This window comes from Trachinotus anak, unplaced genomic scaffold, assembly GCF_046630095.1.
Source record: "Trachinotus anak isolate AG129_WGS33_773 ecotype Australia unplaced genomic scaffold, CSIRO_AGI_Tana_v1 ptg000019l, whole genome shotgun sequence".
Lineage (NCBI taxonomy): Eukaryota > Metazoa > Chordata > Actinopteri > Carangiformes > Carangidae > Trachinotus > Trachinotus anak.
The window spans coordinates 1,752,837-1,765,604 of NW_027273870.1; the positions used below are offsets into that span (position 1 = coordinate 1,752,837).

A 12,768-nucleotide genomic window follows, 5' to 3' on the forward strand; every position below is an offset into this window, starting at 1 on the left:
TATATATATATATATATATATATATATATATATATATATATACATACATACATATAATTCTAACAAAGTCTAACATTATCTATCTATGGATTCCTGTGATAGTAAGTAGTAATAAATAACATAAGTTTGGAAACATTGCCCTGCACCGTTTTCACCTCTGATCCTGATCAGTCTCATAATGTCGACTTTCTGCTCATCGAATTGTGTTTTTTTTTTTTCTGTCGTAATGCAAAAAACACGTCTGTACTAAAAGGCCTAATGTTGAATGATTATGTTTCACTGGAGCTCCTGCAGCTAAGTGATGTGGTGTCCTCTCCTGTCTCAGCCAGCTGCAGGATAGTGAAGAAGAAATGCTCAGAAAACTTGATTTTATTCGCCTGTCGAGTCCATTGAATCTATTATCATGCACTTGGTCTAAATACAGGTCATGATGTGCAAACAAGCACCTTCCTGCACTTTATTAAACTCTTAAAATCTTGAAATCTGCTGAAAATATTATTGGGCAAACCAATCACCCTCTAAGACTTTAAAATTCAGCAAGGACGATTATACCTGCATCAAGTTTAGTGAGTTTAACTCTTGGATCTAAATGATCATAAACTCAGCAGCAAAGAAAACACTTAAACACAAAAACCAAATCTGAGACGGGTTATTTGTCATCATTTATTTCATTTTTTGATCAGAAACACTCCGGCAGAATGTTCAATTTGATGATAGAAAATTACAGACATTTGTCTAAATGGAAAAATAGATCTCTCTTTGAATAAAGAATCATTCAATCTTCAATGTGCAAGAAAATATAAACAGAAATTTCCCTTCACCACAAACATTTAAACACGCGAGACAACAGCAGTTCAGAAGCAGCAGGTAAAGACGATCAGCGAATCAACAGTCGGATGAAGTGAGTGAGTTTCTGACAGAGCAGTGCACGTGAGCTCCTTCATCCTCTTTTGTTTTATTCGTCTGGTTTAACTGGGACAACCTGACCTCAGTCGCACTGGCCTGCAGAGAGAAGCAGGACTCGCCCCAGTTTCTTCTCCTTGATGAAAACATGCTGAAGATGACAGGGTCTCCTCGGTTATTAATTCAAACTCAGCCAGTTGCAAATGAGAAATCAGTGTATGCACCGCCGTGTTCAGACCACCAGGAGGCAGCACAGTCAAGGCACATGAACAGTTACATGGACGCAGCATCCTCAACATCTGACCTTGCATAGAAAAAAAAAAGATGAAGTGGTCTGTAGCTGTCTGGTGTAAAAATAAGAACAGACGTGTGGTTTCCAAGCAGAAGAAAACAACTGAAGACACAGAATTGCTTTTTTTTTTTTTTCTCTTGAATTACTGGATAATTTTACATCTTTTTTTTCAGAAATATTTTTTTTCTCAGCTGTAAAAATCAAAGTTCCCACAGACCACATCTGTCCACGAAGCAACAGCAAAAGCAAAACTCAACAACATGTTTTCAAGTACTGTTTCCATCTTATGTGCTTCTCAATCGTTGCCAACAGTAAACAAGATTCAACACAATTAACATCTGTTTAATGACCTCAGTATCATCGGCAGCAAACTTCCACTGTGCAAAAACAAGTCTTTTTACAGGAAATAAATGTTGATCTTTCATATTTCACTTCTTTACAGTGTCAGACGTCGTCGTGGCGAGTTGATAAAAACAGGCACATCAAGGCTTCACAATCTGACAGACAGCGTCTCTACAACCAGAAAATGGTTCAGTTAGGTCAGTGTCAGGTTTCCTTGTGTGTGTGTGTCTGTGTGTGTGTCTGTGTGTCTGTGTGTGTCTGTGTGTGTGTGTGTGTGTCTATGTCTGTCTGTCTTTGTCTTTCTCTCACAACGTCAGAACAGGTCACTGATGCTCCCAAATGATTTCCTGCGGTGAGGAGGAGGAATGAGGGCGCCCCGTCAGAAACACAACGCCGCCTCCCTCATGCAGCATTTAACAAGTCAATAAACCCCCCCCCCCCCCCCCCCCAACACACACACACACACACACACCTATGGCCTCTTTTAACCCCCTTCAACCCTCAAACCCACTGTTTAAGGCAGCAGTTAGAGTTCGCTTCACTTTGACTCTTATACAAGAAAAGAAAATTAGTGTCCAGATGAGATTTATGTGAATTTAATTCAACATAATTTAACCTGAAACTAAACTTTTCTATTTGGATCAAAAACTTGTGTTGGCCAGAAAACTTAGTCATTGTTTCCTCCATGTGATTTAAAGCTCAATGGTAAGGACACCTAGGTGATGGTTATTAATAAATCCTCCACGGAGACAGTGTGTGTGTGTGTGTGTGTGTGCAGCTGGGGCCAGAAACACACAGGCCTGGGGCTGCTCTGCAGAGCACTGCAGTACTTGGAGCAGCAGATGGATGGATGAAAGCAGGAAGAAGAAGCGTGGTGCTCAGGGCCACAGCTACTGGACACTTTCACACAGTTACTGTCAGTCTGCGACATTCAGCTCGTCTGTTTTTGGAGCATCACAGTGACACACAGGTACAGAGACACACCAGCCAACAATTACATGAACCCTGTGAATACACAACGTGCAATAAACAGCTGGATTAAAGGGTCAGTTCACCGAGGGTTTCCTTTGACCTCTGGTGGTTTTTCAGGGCAGGATGAGGCTGCAGTTTGAGGAGCCGGTGAATTGTTAACAGACACACCCCAGTTCAGCAGCAGCACAAACTACATCCTAAAACAGTTTTAACACAAACTGAACATTATAACCTTCATGACTGAGGATTTACTGCAGGACTGTTGTATTAGACTGCATTAGTTTCAGTCAGTTAGTTTCTCTTGTCAATAAAAAAATGAGTCACAGAAAAACCAATGTAAATGACTACATGCCATTGTAAGAAAATGAAAATGGTGAACTGACCCTTTAATGTGTTGACGTCTCACTGTTCACATTCATTTCACTGCTCCTGAAGACTTTAACAGGTCTTCTTTGTTTAACAGTTGTGTCTTTATACATATATCTATAGAATCTATAGATACAATCAAAATATGAAGAAAGGAAGATACAAGAACTGGTGTGAAGTGAAATTAAAGGTAACATGGTCGGTTTAGGAAACGAGACGCTAACGAGACTTTAAGGCAACAAATCTGAAACCGTTCTGCTCCAGCGACCCCGCAGAGAAACCATCCAAAAGAGCCGTGATATGAGGAAATAAATTAAAAAAATAAATAGTTACATTTAAAGCTCTATCATGCAAGATGTTTTCTCCGGATTCATTTCATCTCTGCTGCAGCGCAGACTGGAGGAACAGCTTCCTCCACATTACTCAGCAGAGAAGATGAGCACCATCGTCTCTGTGTTTTCAATAAACAGTCACAAAGCCTGATCACCTCTGCTCACACACACACACACACACACACACCGTCTCCATCGTACTGCAGAGGAGCTGTGAAGGCATGAAATCCGATCCTTCGCTGTTGCATAAGATGCTGTAATTCAAGCTGATACGTCAGATTCAGGACAAGAGAGGAAATGTTCTCCATGCAGCGACGAACACGATAAAATACTGGAGGCTAAAGATGGTGATGGATTTATTTCCACGGAGGCCAAACACTTCATCATAAGACGATGAAGTGTGACTCTGTTTGTGTCTGTGTCTGTAAAGTGAGGCTAACATCATCTACTACAGTACGTTCAGTTGTGGCTATGGAGACACCAAAGTGTTAAATATCAAATAAAGAGAGGAGTTAAATTGTAAAATAAAACAGAACATTTTTAATGGAATGGAATATGCCACTATTCCACCACGTGGAAAAAGTTTTTGTATTTCACTTTTGTGAAATATTGAAATTCACACGTCCACATGTCCATTAATCGTTCGTTAGTTTGCAATTTAAAGCTGCACATTAAGCAGAGTAATGGAAACGTGACACCTCAGCCAATTTGAGTATTATTACTTAATTTGCAGACGCCCTGTTGCGCTAGCGATGCTAACGTAGCATATACTTGCCACAGTAATAAAACCACATGCACCAAAGTCTCGGCTCCACACATGCCCCACCTCTTTGCCTATTTTTGGATCAGCTGGGAGGTAGGCGGAGTCAGGCACTGCCAAGATGGCGACGGTGGAGCAGCCCGCTCTGAGCTTCAGAACCGCTCTTCAGAATGACATCATGGAGGCTGCGTCCATGTTTTATTTACAGTCTATGATACAGACAGATCGATATGTTTCTCTGCCATCGTGCTCACATTGTTTTGAAGCCGAGACTAATGTTTGTAAATCGTACATGCATCGCAAATCGCAACTTGTTAATCAAAACTATTTTATTAGAATCAAAACTTAATATAATAAAATGGCTGCCAGCTGGCGCTAACGGAAAGCTCTGCATTTTAATTTTCATCACAAAGTACGGAGCCACTAAAAGATTATATTTTATTATTTTGTGCGCGCGTCAATGTCTTTCTTTTTTTTTAAAAAGTCAATATCTTGAAAAAAAATCTCTTATTTCAGGACTTTGTGGGTTTGTCACAAAGTCTTTGTTGTCAATCAATGCAAACAAGTTATCACGAGTTATGTGATAATATAAATGTAATAAGTGTGTTTGGAAATAAAAACTAATTTTGGTCAAAGGACATTTTGAAATTAAAATATACCTACAATAAAAGCTCTTATTTTGAAAATAAGAGGGATTAAATAACATTTCATAATTATGAGTTTGTAAAATGCATTTGTTTTGTCACAATTTTATGGTTATGTTTTAGATTTTTTTCTGCATTTATTCACGATTATTTATCCTTACTCATTTACCTAATATTGGACACTTTGGGCCTCCATACACGGCACTTGTTTGCTGTAATATCCCATCGTACATCACAGCATCTTCCTCTGTGTACCGCTGAGAGGTGAATGAGTCTTCCCCTCCTGTACCTGCTCATTTCTGATTTGAAATGCTAACATTTGATTATTAAACTCCATCAGCCTTTAAAAGCAAAGATGAAAGCTGCTGGTGTTTGTTCGTTCAGATCATCCAGTGATTAATCTCGCCAGACCTCTGTGCACCTCTGCTTGCACCGGCCCGTACTCCACCACCTCTCCATCTACTGTTATTATCCCTTTGGGCGAATACGGCTCCAGCCTGAGTGCCCGTACCTTAGTGTGCACCAGATGTTGACAGTTAGTAGCCAGATGTGTTCCTTTCTCCATAGCTAGGAACAGCCTCAGCAGAGCGGTGCGTGATATTCCTGCTCTGACGTAGAAAAGATGGATGACCCCGTCATCCAAGATGGCGTCCGGTGCTGCAAACAGGTCCTCCGCCAGGTGGGACTGGTACATGGCCAGCATGAGGACAAAGTCTTCCTCCTGGACCACCACCCAGTCGCTGGGCAGCGGCTGCTCCAGGGGCAGCAGCAGGGAGTCAGACGGGCCAGCAAGAGCTTTGGTGGCGCTTCTGGAAGGCGTGCTCTCCGTCCTCCGCACTTTCAGGGAGTTGTTGGAGTGGCAGGAGTTGTGGAAGGTGTTCTGGCGGGGAGAGTCTCTGGACTGGCGGCACACCAGAGAGGCTGGACTCAGGGAGGAGGCCTGGTTGTTGCAGTGCAGCGTCTTGTTGTTTCTCGGACCCCCCTCGTTGCTGTGGTCCTTGGTGGCGGGCAGGTAAGCCAGCCTGCCCTTGTAGACGCGGAGAGAAGCCAGCCTCACCAGCGTGCCCACGGTGAACCTGGCAGCTCCTACGTGACGGTACTTCTCACTCTCCACGTCCACGTCCGCGACGAAGCCCCAGGCCAGAGAGAGGAAGGAGAAGAGACGGGGGCTGGAGGAGAGATGGACGGAGACCAGGTCCATACGGGACACCAGTCCTTTACAGAGCAGGAAACCACAGCTGACCAGGAGCTCCTCACTGGACACCGGAGAGGCTCTGGAAGAGCACAGAGGAGAGTTAGTCACTGCTTGTTCACCTCATGCTGCCTTCAAGTGCTGCCTGAAGTCTGCTCATAGAAACCACGTGTGACAGGAGCTTTGCCTTTTTATCTGTCAATCTCTCTGATATGACCTAAAGGTGATAAATGTGACTGTTGTAAATTTCATTTGTTTACCACCAAGAGATAATATATCTCAACACATCCTGATTAAATAAAGGTTAAATTTAAAAAAATAATAACAATAAAAAGCAGGAGGAAGTTATTTCTATGAGGGCCTGTGCAAATTGTTGAGATGTTATGTTTTGTGAAAAATGCAAAAAAAAAAACAAAAAAAAACTTATTATTATAAAATTATGTTGAGCTGCTTTAATCATGAATAAATTCAGTCAAGAATGAAGCTTCACTACTAAATAATACTAGTGTTAAATTTAATGACTGAATTAAAAGCTGGTCAGATTGTTTGATGTGTTAATTCTTTGATCATATATTGATCTATGAGAAAACTCACCCTGTATTTCATTAAGAAAAACTTCATTATTTATCACTGTCACAAAAAATAACCTTAAAATGAGGACAATCACATTCATGGTGTGAGAAACAACCGTTAAGAAAGAAAGAAAGAAAAAGTGTTGCAGCCATAACCAATATTAATAACATGCTTCTGTTTAGTCTGTTGTTACAGCACAGAATTATTTCCATTTAGTTGATTCCTTCTTGAGTCAGTGACAGGTTGTGTTTGCAGCCTCTGTAGTTAGAGGTAGGAGTTTGTCTCCAGCTCTAATGGGCCCCGGTTGGCCCATTTATATGTCAGAAAATAGTGAAAAATGTCTTTAAAAAATAATTTTTTTTGCACTTTTCCTTCATAAACAATGAATTGCCCACTCGTTTCAGCCGTAGACCAGTCAGAGTTAAAATCTAGCTCCTAGAATAAAAACAGGAAGGTGAACTTCATATTTTTGGGTGAGGAAGTGGGTCAAGGCTGGTGTGTGTTTTGGGGAGTGAGCTATAAGAGGAGAGTTACACAATACCAGAGTAACTGTGACCTTATTGTGTAATCATAAAAACACAGAGGGGAGAGAGGAGGTGGATGAGAAGGGTGGAGCTGGGGGGGGTGGGACAGAATCAGCTTATGGGCCTTCAGACATGACAGGTCAGTCAGACAACAAAGACAACCCCATCTGGGAGAATGGAGACAGGGGTGGAAGGTCATGATAACACCCCTCTCACACACACACACACACACACACACACACACACACACACACACACACACAGATACGCCTGCTGTTACCACCCACAGCCAATTACAGTGATGACTGGACGTCTCAGTGGAGCTCGCTGACTGTGGCCCTGCAGATCTCTCCATATTCATCATCCTGAATTTATTCACCGGTTTGGACGTCCAAACAATCTCACATCAGCTCCGTTTCTGCCTAATCACTGTTTAGTCAGAAGGTCAAGAAATAATAAGATCTACAACTCACCTCCACTCAGTGTCTGTATCGTCACTGGTGGAGAGTAACTGAGTACCTGTACGTCCATGTTTCCAGTTTATGTTTCTTTATTCTTCTACTCCACTACATTTATCTGACACTTATAGACAATAGTCACTTTTCAAATCATAAAACAAACATTAGCTGACCGTGTGTTTGTGGTCACACAGACTCTGAGTCAGTTTGCACCAACCTGGACTAATTTGCATCTAATGACGTCTGTATGCAATTGCAACGCCTCCAAAATCCTTCAAGTTCTGTCTGATACCACAACGCAACTAAAATACCTAACAGTGTATAAATATTGCTTATGCATTGAAGAATTATGTCATGTATAATAACATATGACTCACAGGAGACTTTTCTGACATGAGTATCTCTACTTTTGATACTTTATGTACATTTTGCTGAGAATAGATCTGTACTCTTAGTTCAGCAGGATTTTTAACGCAGTACTTTTACTCCAAATGGAGTATTTTTACAGGCTCTGAGTACTTCTTCGACCACTGATGAGGGCAAAGCTGAAAATCACATTTAAGGTGCAGCAACTTGTTCACTGCATTGCATAATACCAGATACATTCTAGCTGTCACTCGTTTGATCCACCAGCCTCGGTGAACCCTACATTCAGCTGGGAATAATACCAAATACACTCTGGCCAGGGCCATTGCAGGACAGCCTGCAGCAACCACACACACACACACACACACACACACACACAGAGAGATGTTTTCTGGATGCCCCGGGAGTGTGAGAGGAGAGTAAACAATACAGAGTCTGGTCTCTTCCTCTCATTGTTGCTACCGCTCCGGCCGGAAGACCATTGTTTGATGAGAAGCTGATTGGCAGATGCAGATGAAGGGATGAATGAATGTGGCTCTTTGGTGAAGACAGAACCGTCAGTGTGAGATGTTTTCCTTCATTTCATTTTATTGTTAATTTATTCAGCTTAGCCTTGATTCAGTCAGGGGTCCAACTGAGACAAAAAAATATATAAATAAATAAAAGGGGGAAAGAGCAAGATAAAGCTTAAAGTGACCTACAAACAGTCGGAGCAGCTTAAAGGTTGAGTTTTTTCATTTCCTCGTGACTTGTGACTGCAACAAAGGTTCCTGTCCTGAATTAAACCAGGGTCATTGTTGTTGTATTAACCCTAAACCACAAGGACCCCACAAACCTTTTACTGACGACAGACTATAGTTCACAGTGGATCGATAAGTTGATCAACAGAAAATTATTATCAACTATTATGATACATGATAGTAAACTGAATATCTTTGGGTTGATTTTCCACTGTTTTCTGACATTTTATAGATAAAATGATTATTTGATTAATTGGGAAAATAATCTGCAGATTCAGCGAGAGTAAAAATGATAAGTGCAGCCCTTATATCACACATATAAATCTATAATTCACCCACTGAACTATATCTACCCTCCTTTTTTTACTGTCCAGAACCTGAGTTTATGCAAACTGTATTATGTCCTCAAAAATCCCACAGTTAAATAAATAAAATAAAGTCCACTGCTTTATGAACAACCCCACAATGACTCAAATGCGAATGTACTAATCACTATAAAATAAAACACAGACTTTATATTATACAGAGTGATCAATGAGCGTAGGAGGCAGACACATCATTATCCACCGCTGAATCAGATCAGATCAATTATTGTTCATTCATTCACTCGCTCTCTCCTCCTTTCCTTCAGCCCTGCAGCTTCTTCTCTCTGTTCTTTGTTCTGGTTGAATGATCTGCAAACAGTCACTCAAATGAGCAAATCATTAATAATTAATACAGATGAGAGTGCATCTTACGCTGCAGAGCACCAGGGACCGGGTCGGCGTGTGTCTGGGGCTCGGTTATAGAAACAACACTATATAATGATGCTATGATACTGAAAAATAATACATCTGATTTTTTTTAAAAAAATCAGATATAATCCAGTAGCTCTGTCTGGAGCCGGAGCAGCAAAAATACCTGTTTTTATAATAGGACAGGTGAGACAGTGAGCACCATCAGTGCTTCAGGCTCTGCTGCAGTAAACCAGACTCGGGGGATTATGGCCATTACACAGCTCGTCTGCAGAGCTCCAACCGCACATACAACTAAAAATGGACAGAACTGCTTTTACCGACAGCTGCATCAGTTTCCTGTGTCTGCTCCAGTCTTTCACACAACACATTAGCTCTGACTGACGGGGATACGGTGAGGTTTCTGACTGTTTGGCTGAAACTACCCGTTGCAGTCAGTATGTCACCCAACTGGTCAGACTGGTTTTCCTGTGAATCTCTGTTGACGGTTGCAGAATAATGATGTTCAGATGCAGATGAGATTTTTCAAAAGAAGAAACAATTATTTTCGCTATTGATTAATCTGCCAATTACTTTATTGATCACTCGATTATGGTTTGGTCTATAAAATGTCAGATAATAGTGAAAAGTGTCCAAATTAAGATGAAATTAAAAAATTCTGATTTATTATCATGTATAATGAAGAATAACAAAGTTTAGAAGCAGAAACCAGCCATCGTTGGTATTTTTTACGTTTAATTAATCATCAAAATAGCTGCCAATTAATTGTCTGTCAGTTGACTAATCGATGAATCACTGAAGCTCTTCTTTTGCTCCCCAGTATTAGTATCAGTATCAGAAGTATAGCACAGGTTAGCTCAGAACATAATGTGCTGATGTTTGGTTTTATCCCTGTTCCTTCTGGATGAGACTCACCCAGAGTAGTGGTGCACGGATGCAGCCACGGCATTGCCTGATCCACCAGGTAGGATACCCAGCGGGGTCTGGATGGCCTCCTCCCAGTCTGGTCTCTCCAGCAAACCATTTATCACCTGACAGACACAGAAAACACAGCTTTGAACAGGCAGATACATAAAAACACAAATTCATATTTTCTAGAAGTGACAAAAGAAACAGACTCAACAACTTGAGTATCGAACCTCAATACTTTTATGGTATTGACCAAAAAGTGTTTGTAGAGGGTAACAACATGATTCACAGTCTTATTTACTTGTTCTTTTATCAGATATCTAGAGATTAAAATCATACTTTTGACAATTTTAGATTGTATTTATTTAGGTAAATGTCTACTTTTATCTTTTGTGAATTTCAGTTCTGAGACTGAAGCATTACAGAGTTAAAATTTAAAATTTACCTCAAGCTGTGTTCACTCTGAGCAGTGTTGACTGTTTCACAGACTATAGTTTTAACCACCAATACCTTATGAACAAAGACCAGTTTATAAATATATTTATAACATATTGACCCATTATATCTATTTGTAGAACTGCATCTGACAGTTTCTCTGTCTGAAAGTCATAAAATCATAAAAATACCTGCTGTTATTTCCAAATACTCAAAGTAACATCTTCAAATTACTTGTTATATCTGACCAACTTTTCTAAAACCCAAAGATATTTAGTTTACAGAAAAAAATCAGATTAGAGAAGCTTGAATCAGCAAATGGTTGAAGTCTTAAACTATGAATCCATAATTAAAAGAGTTGCTGTTTAATTGTCTTTCAATTATCTAATTCATTTATTGTTTCAGGTCTATTTGTAACCTTTATCCTTCAGGTTTATAGTAATGTATTGTCTTTTATTGTCTTTTTTAATAAGTGTCTTGATGTCAATGTGTTTCTCTGTGTTTTATTTTAACTTGTCTGTCATATCAGAACCATATGTCGCTCCCATGTATTCAAGCATAAAGAAGTGACAATAAATCTTATTCTGAAATCTTTTTTTTCTTTAACCTACTGTATATTACAGCATAAACCTGGTGTGAAGTAAATCAGTAGTCATAAAATCCAAAATACATATACTGTATACTAGTTTATAGTCAAGTCAAGATAATTAATAATAATCGATTTAATCAGTGATGTCAGGAACAGGAACTATGACTGTGAATATAAATAGGATATATATGCAATATAAATACCTCGGCAACATCATTGATGACAAACTAGCCTTTGTGCAGTGAAGCTCACCAGAGGAGGAATTTTTATCTGAAACGTTGTGCTTTTAATGTGGACAAAACTTTTATGAGGATGTTTTATTAAATCAATTTTAACCTTTTGCTTTATCTGCTGGTAAAAAACAAGGCTGCAGAGTGCAGTTAAAGCACGCAGCAAAATTTCTGGCCTAACTTTTGACGACCTGTCTACTCTGAACCAGAACAGCCACCCTCTTTTTAATGAATTTACACTGCTGTCTATTTGCAGGTCCAACAGACTTAGCAATTCTTTAATCCCCAAGGCAACTGGTCTTTTAAACAACTGTAGGTAGTTTTTACACTGTTTATTTTTATTATTATCTACTCATTTATTTATTTAGTTATTCTCATTTGTTGTGGATGTTACCTGTCTTACTTGTTGTCAACCTTCCTACTTGTTGACTGTTTATGTGTCTTGTGACCCTTGGCTGTATGCTGGACTGCTGGCTGTAACACAAACTGCCCCTCGGGGATAAATTCATGAGATCCATCTATGTGGTAGATTCTTGTTTGAAAACCTTAACAACTCATGATCTTTACATAAAACAGCAGCAAAGACATTTGGTTTAAAATCTGTAATGCTGCCTTTAATTACCTGTTCTATGCTAAAGTCCAAACAGTGGTGAGTTTGGATGTGAGGATAGTGAAGATGTACGTGTGTCTCTCTTTACCTCATGCAGAAGTCCGTCTCCTGACATGATGACTAAAGCGTCCCACTGAGACAGGTCGGCCTCTCTCACCAGCTCGCGGGCGTGGTTCTGCCGCTCTGCAAAACACACAGAAATGATGAGTGTGTTCATGTAGGTGCGTCTTTCCTGTCCGAGAAACGATGGGATACTCGCTCCATGTTTCTCTCATATTACTGCTAAAAGAGAAATGTGTCCTGTCAGCTTCCTCCCTCCTCAGAGGGGTCAGAGGTCACGGTCAGCTCTAATGGAGGTGCGACAGACTGCAGGTGTTTGCTGTTGGCAACTACTTATGATCCAGTTGAAAAACAACCTGGAATGTGTACATGGATTAGCATTAAACACAGAGGTAACAGAGGAGTCTTAGTCCTCCACACTTTTAATCTACTTTCTCTTTTCCCCTTCAGTTCCCAAATTAAAGAATCACCGCGGGAGGGAAAGCTGATATACGGTCTTTAATGAAGCGACTGCCACGCTGCCAATTAAATTGGGACAACTAAATCACCCAGGAGCACTTCGTCAAATTAATAATCCCATGAAGTGGGACTCTGGTATCAAGGCCATCTGCCTCTTAAGGTGGACACCACCTGACTTTTAGAGTAATGCTTCTCATAACAGGTCTGCAATTTCCTAAAAGTTTCCTGGAGAGAACTGAGTAATTTGGCCCTAATTATAAAGAAAGTAGAGACAGCCT

At 40.3% G+C, this 12,768-nt stretch overlaps 1 protein-coding gene across 1 annotated transcript in view; it reads right to left on the reverse strand.

Moving 5' to 3' along the window:
* Positions 1-647: 647 nt before the first annotated feature.
* Positions 648-12,768, reverse strand: part of LOC139636508 (sphingosine kinase 1-like) — a 38,818-nt gene continuing 26,697 nt past the window's right edge. Inside the window, exons 3-5 of the mRNA XM_071504641.1 lie at positions 12,060-12,154; positions 10,114-10,229; positions 648-5,885 (exon numbers count right to left, since the gene is read on the reverse strand). Coding sequence (XP_071360742.1) covers positions 4,997-5,885; positions 10,114-10,229; positions 12,060-12,154 — 1,100 coding nt within the window. The 3' untranslated portion in view covers positions 648-4,996. The remainder of the gene's footprint in view (positions 5,886-10,113; positions 10,230-12,059; positions 12,155-12,768) is intronic.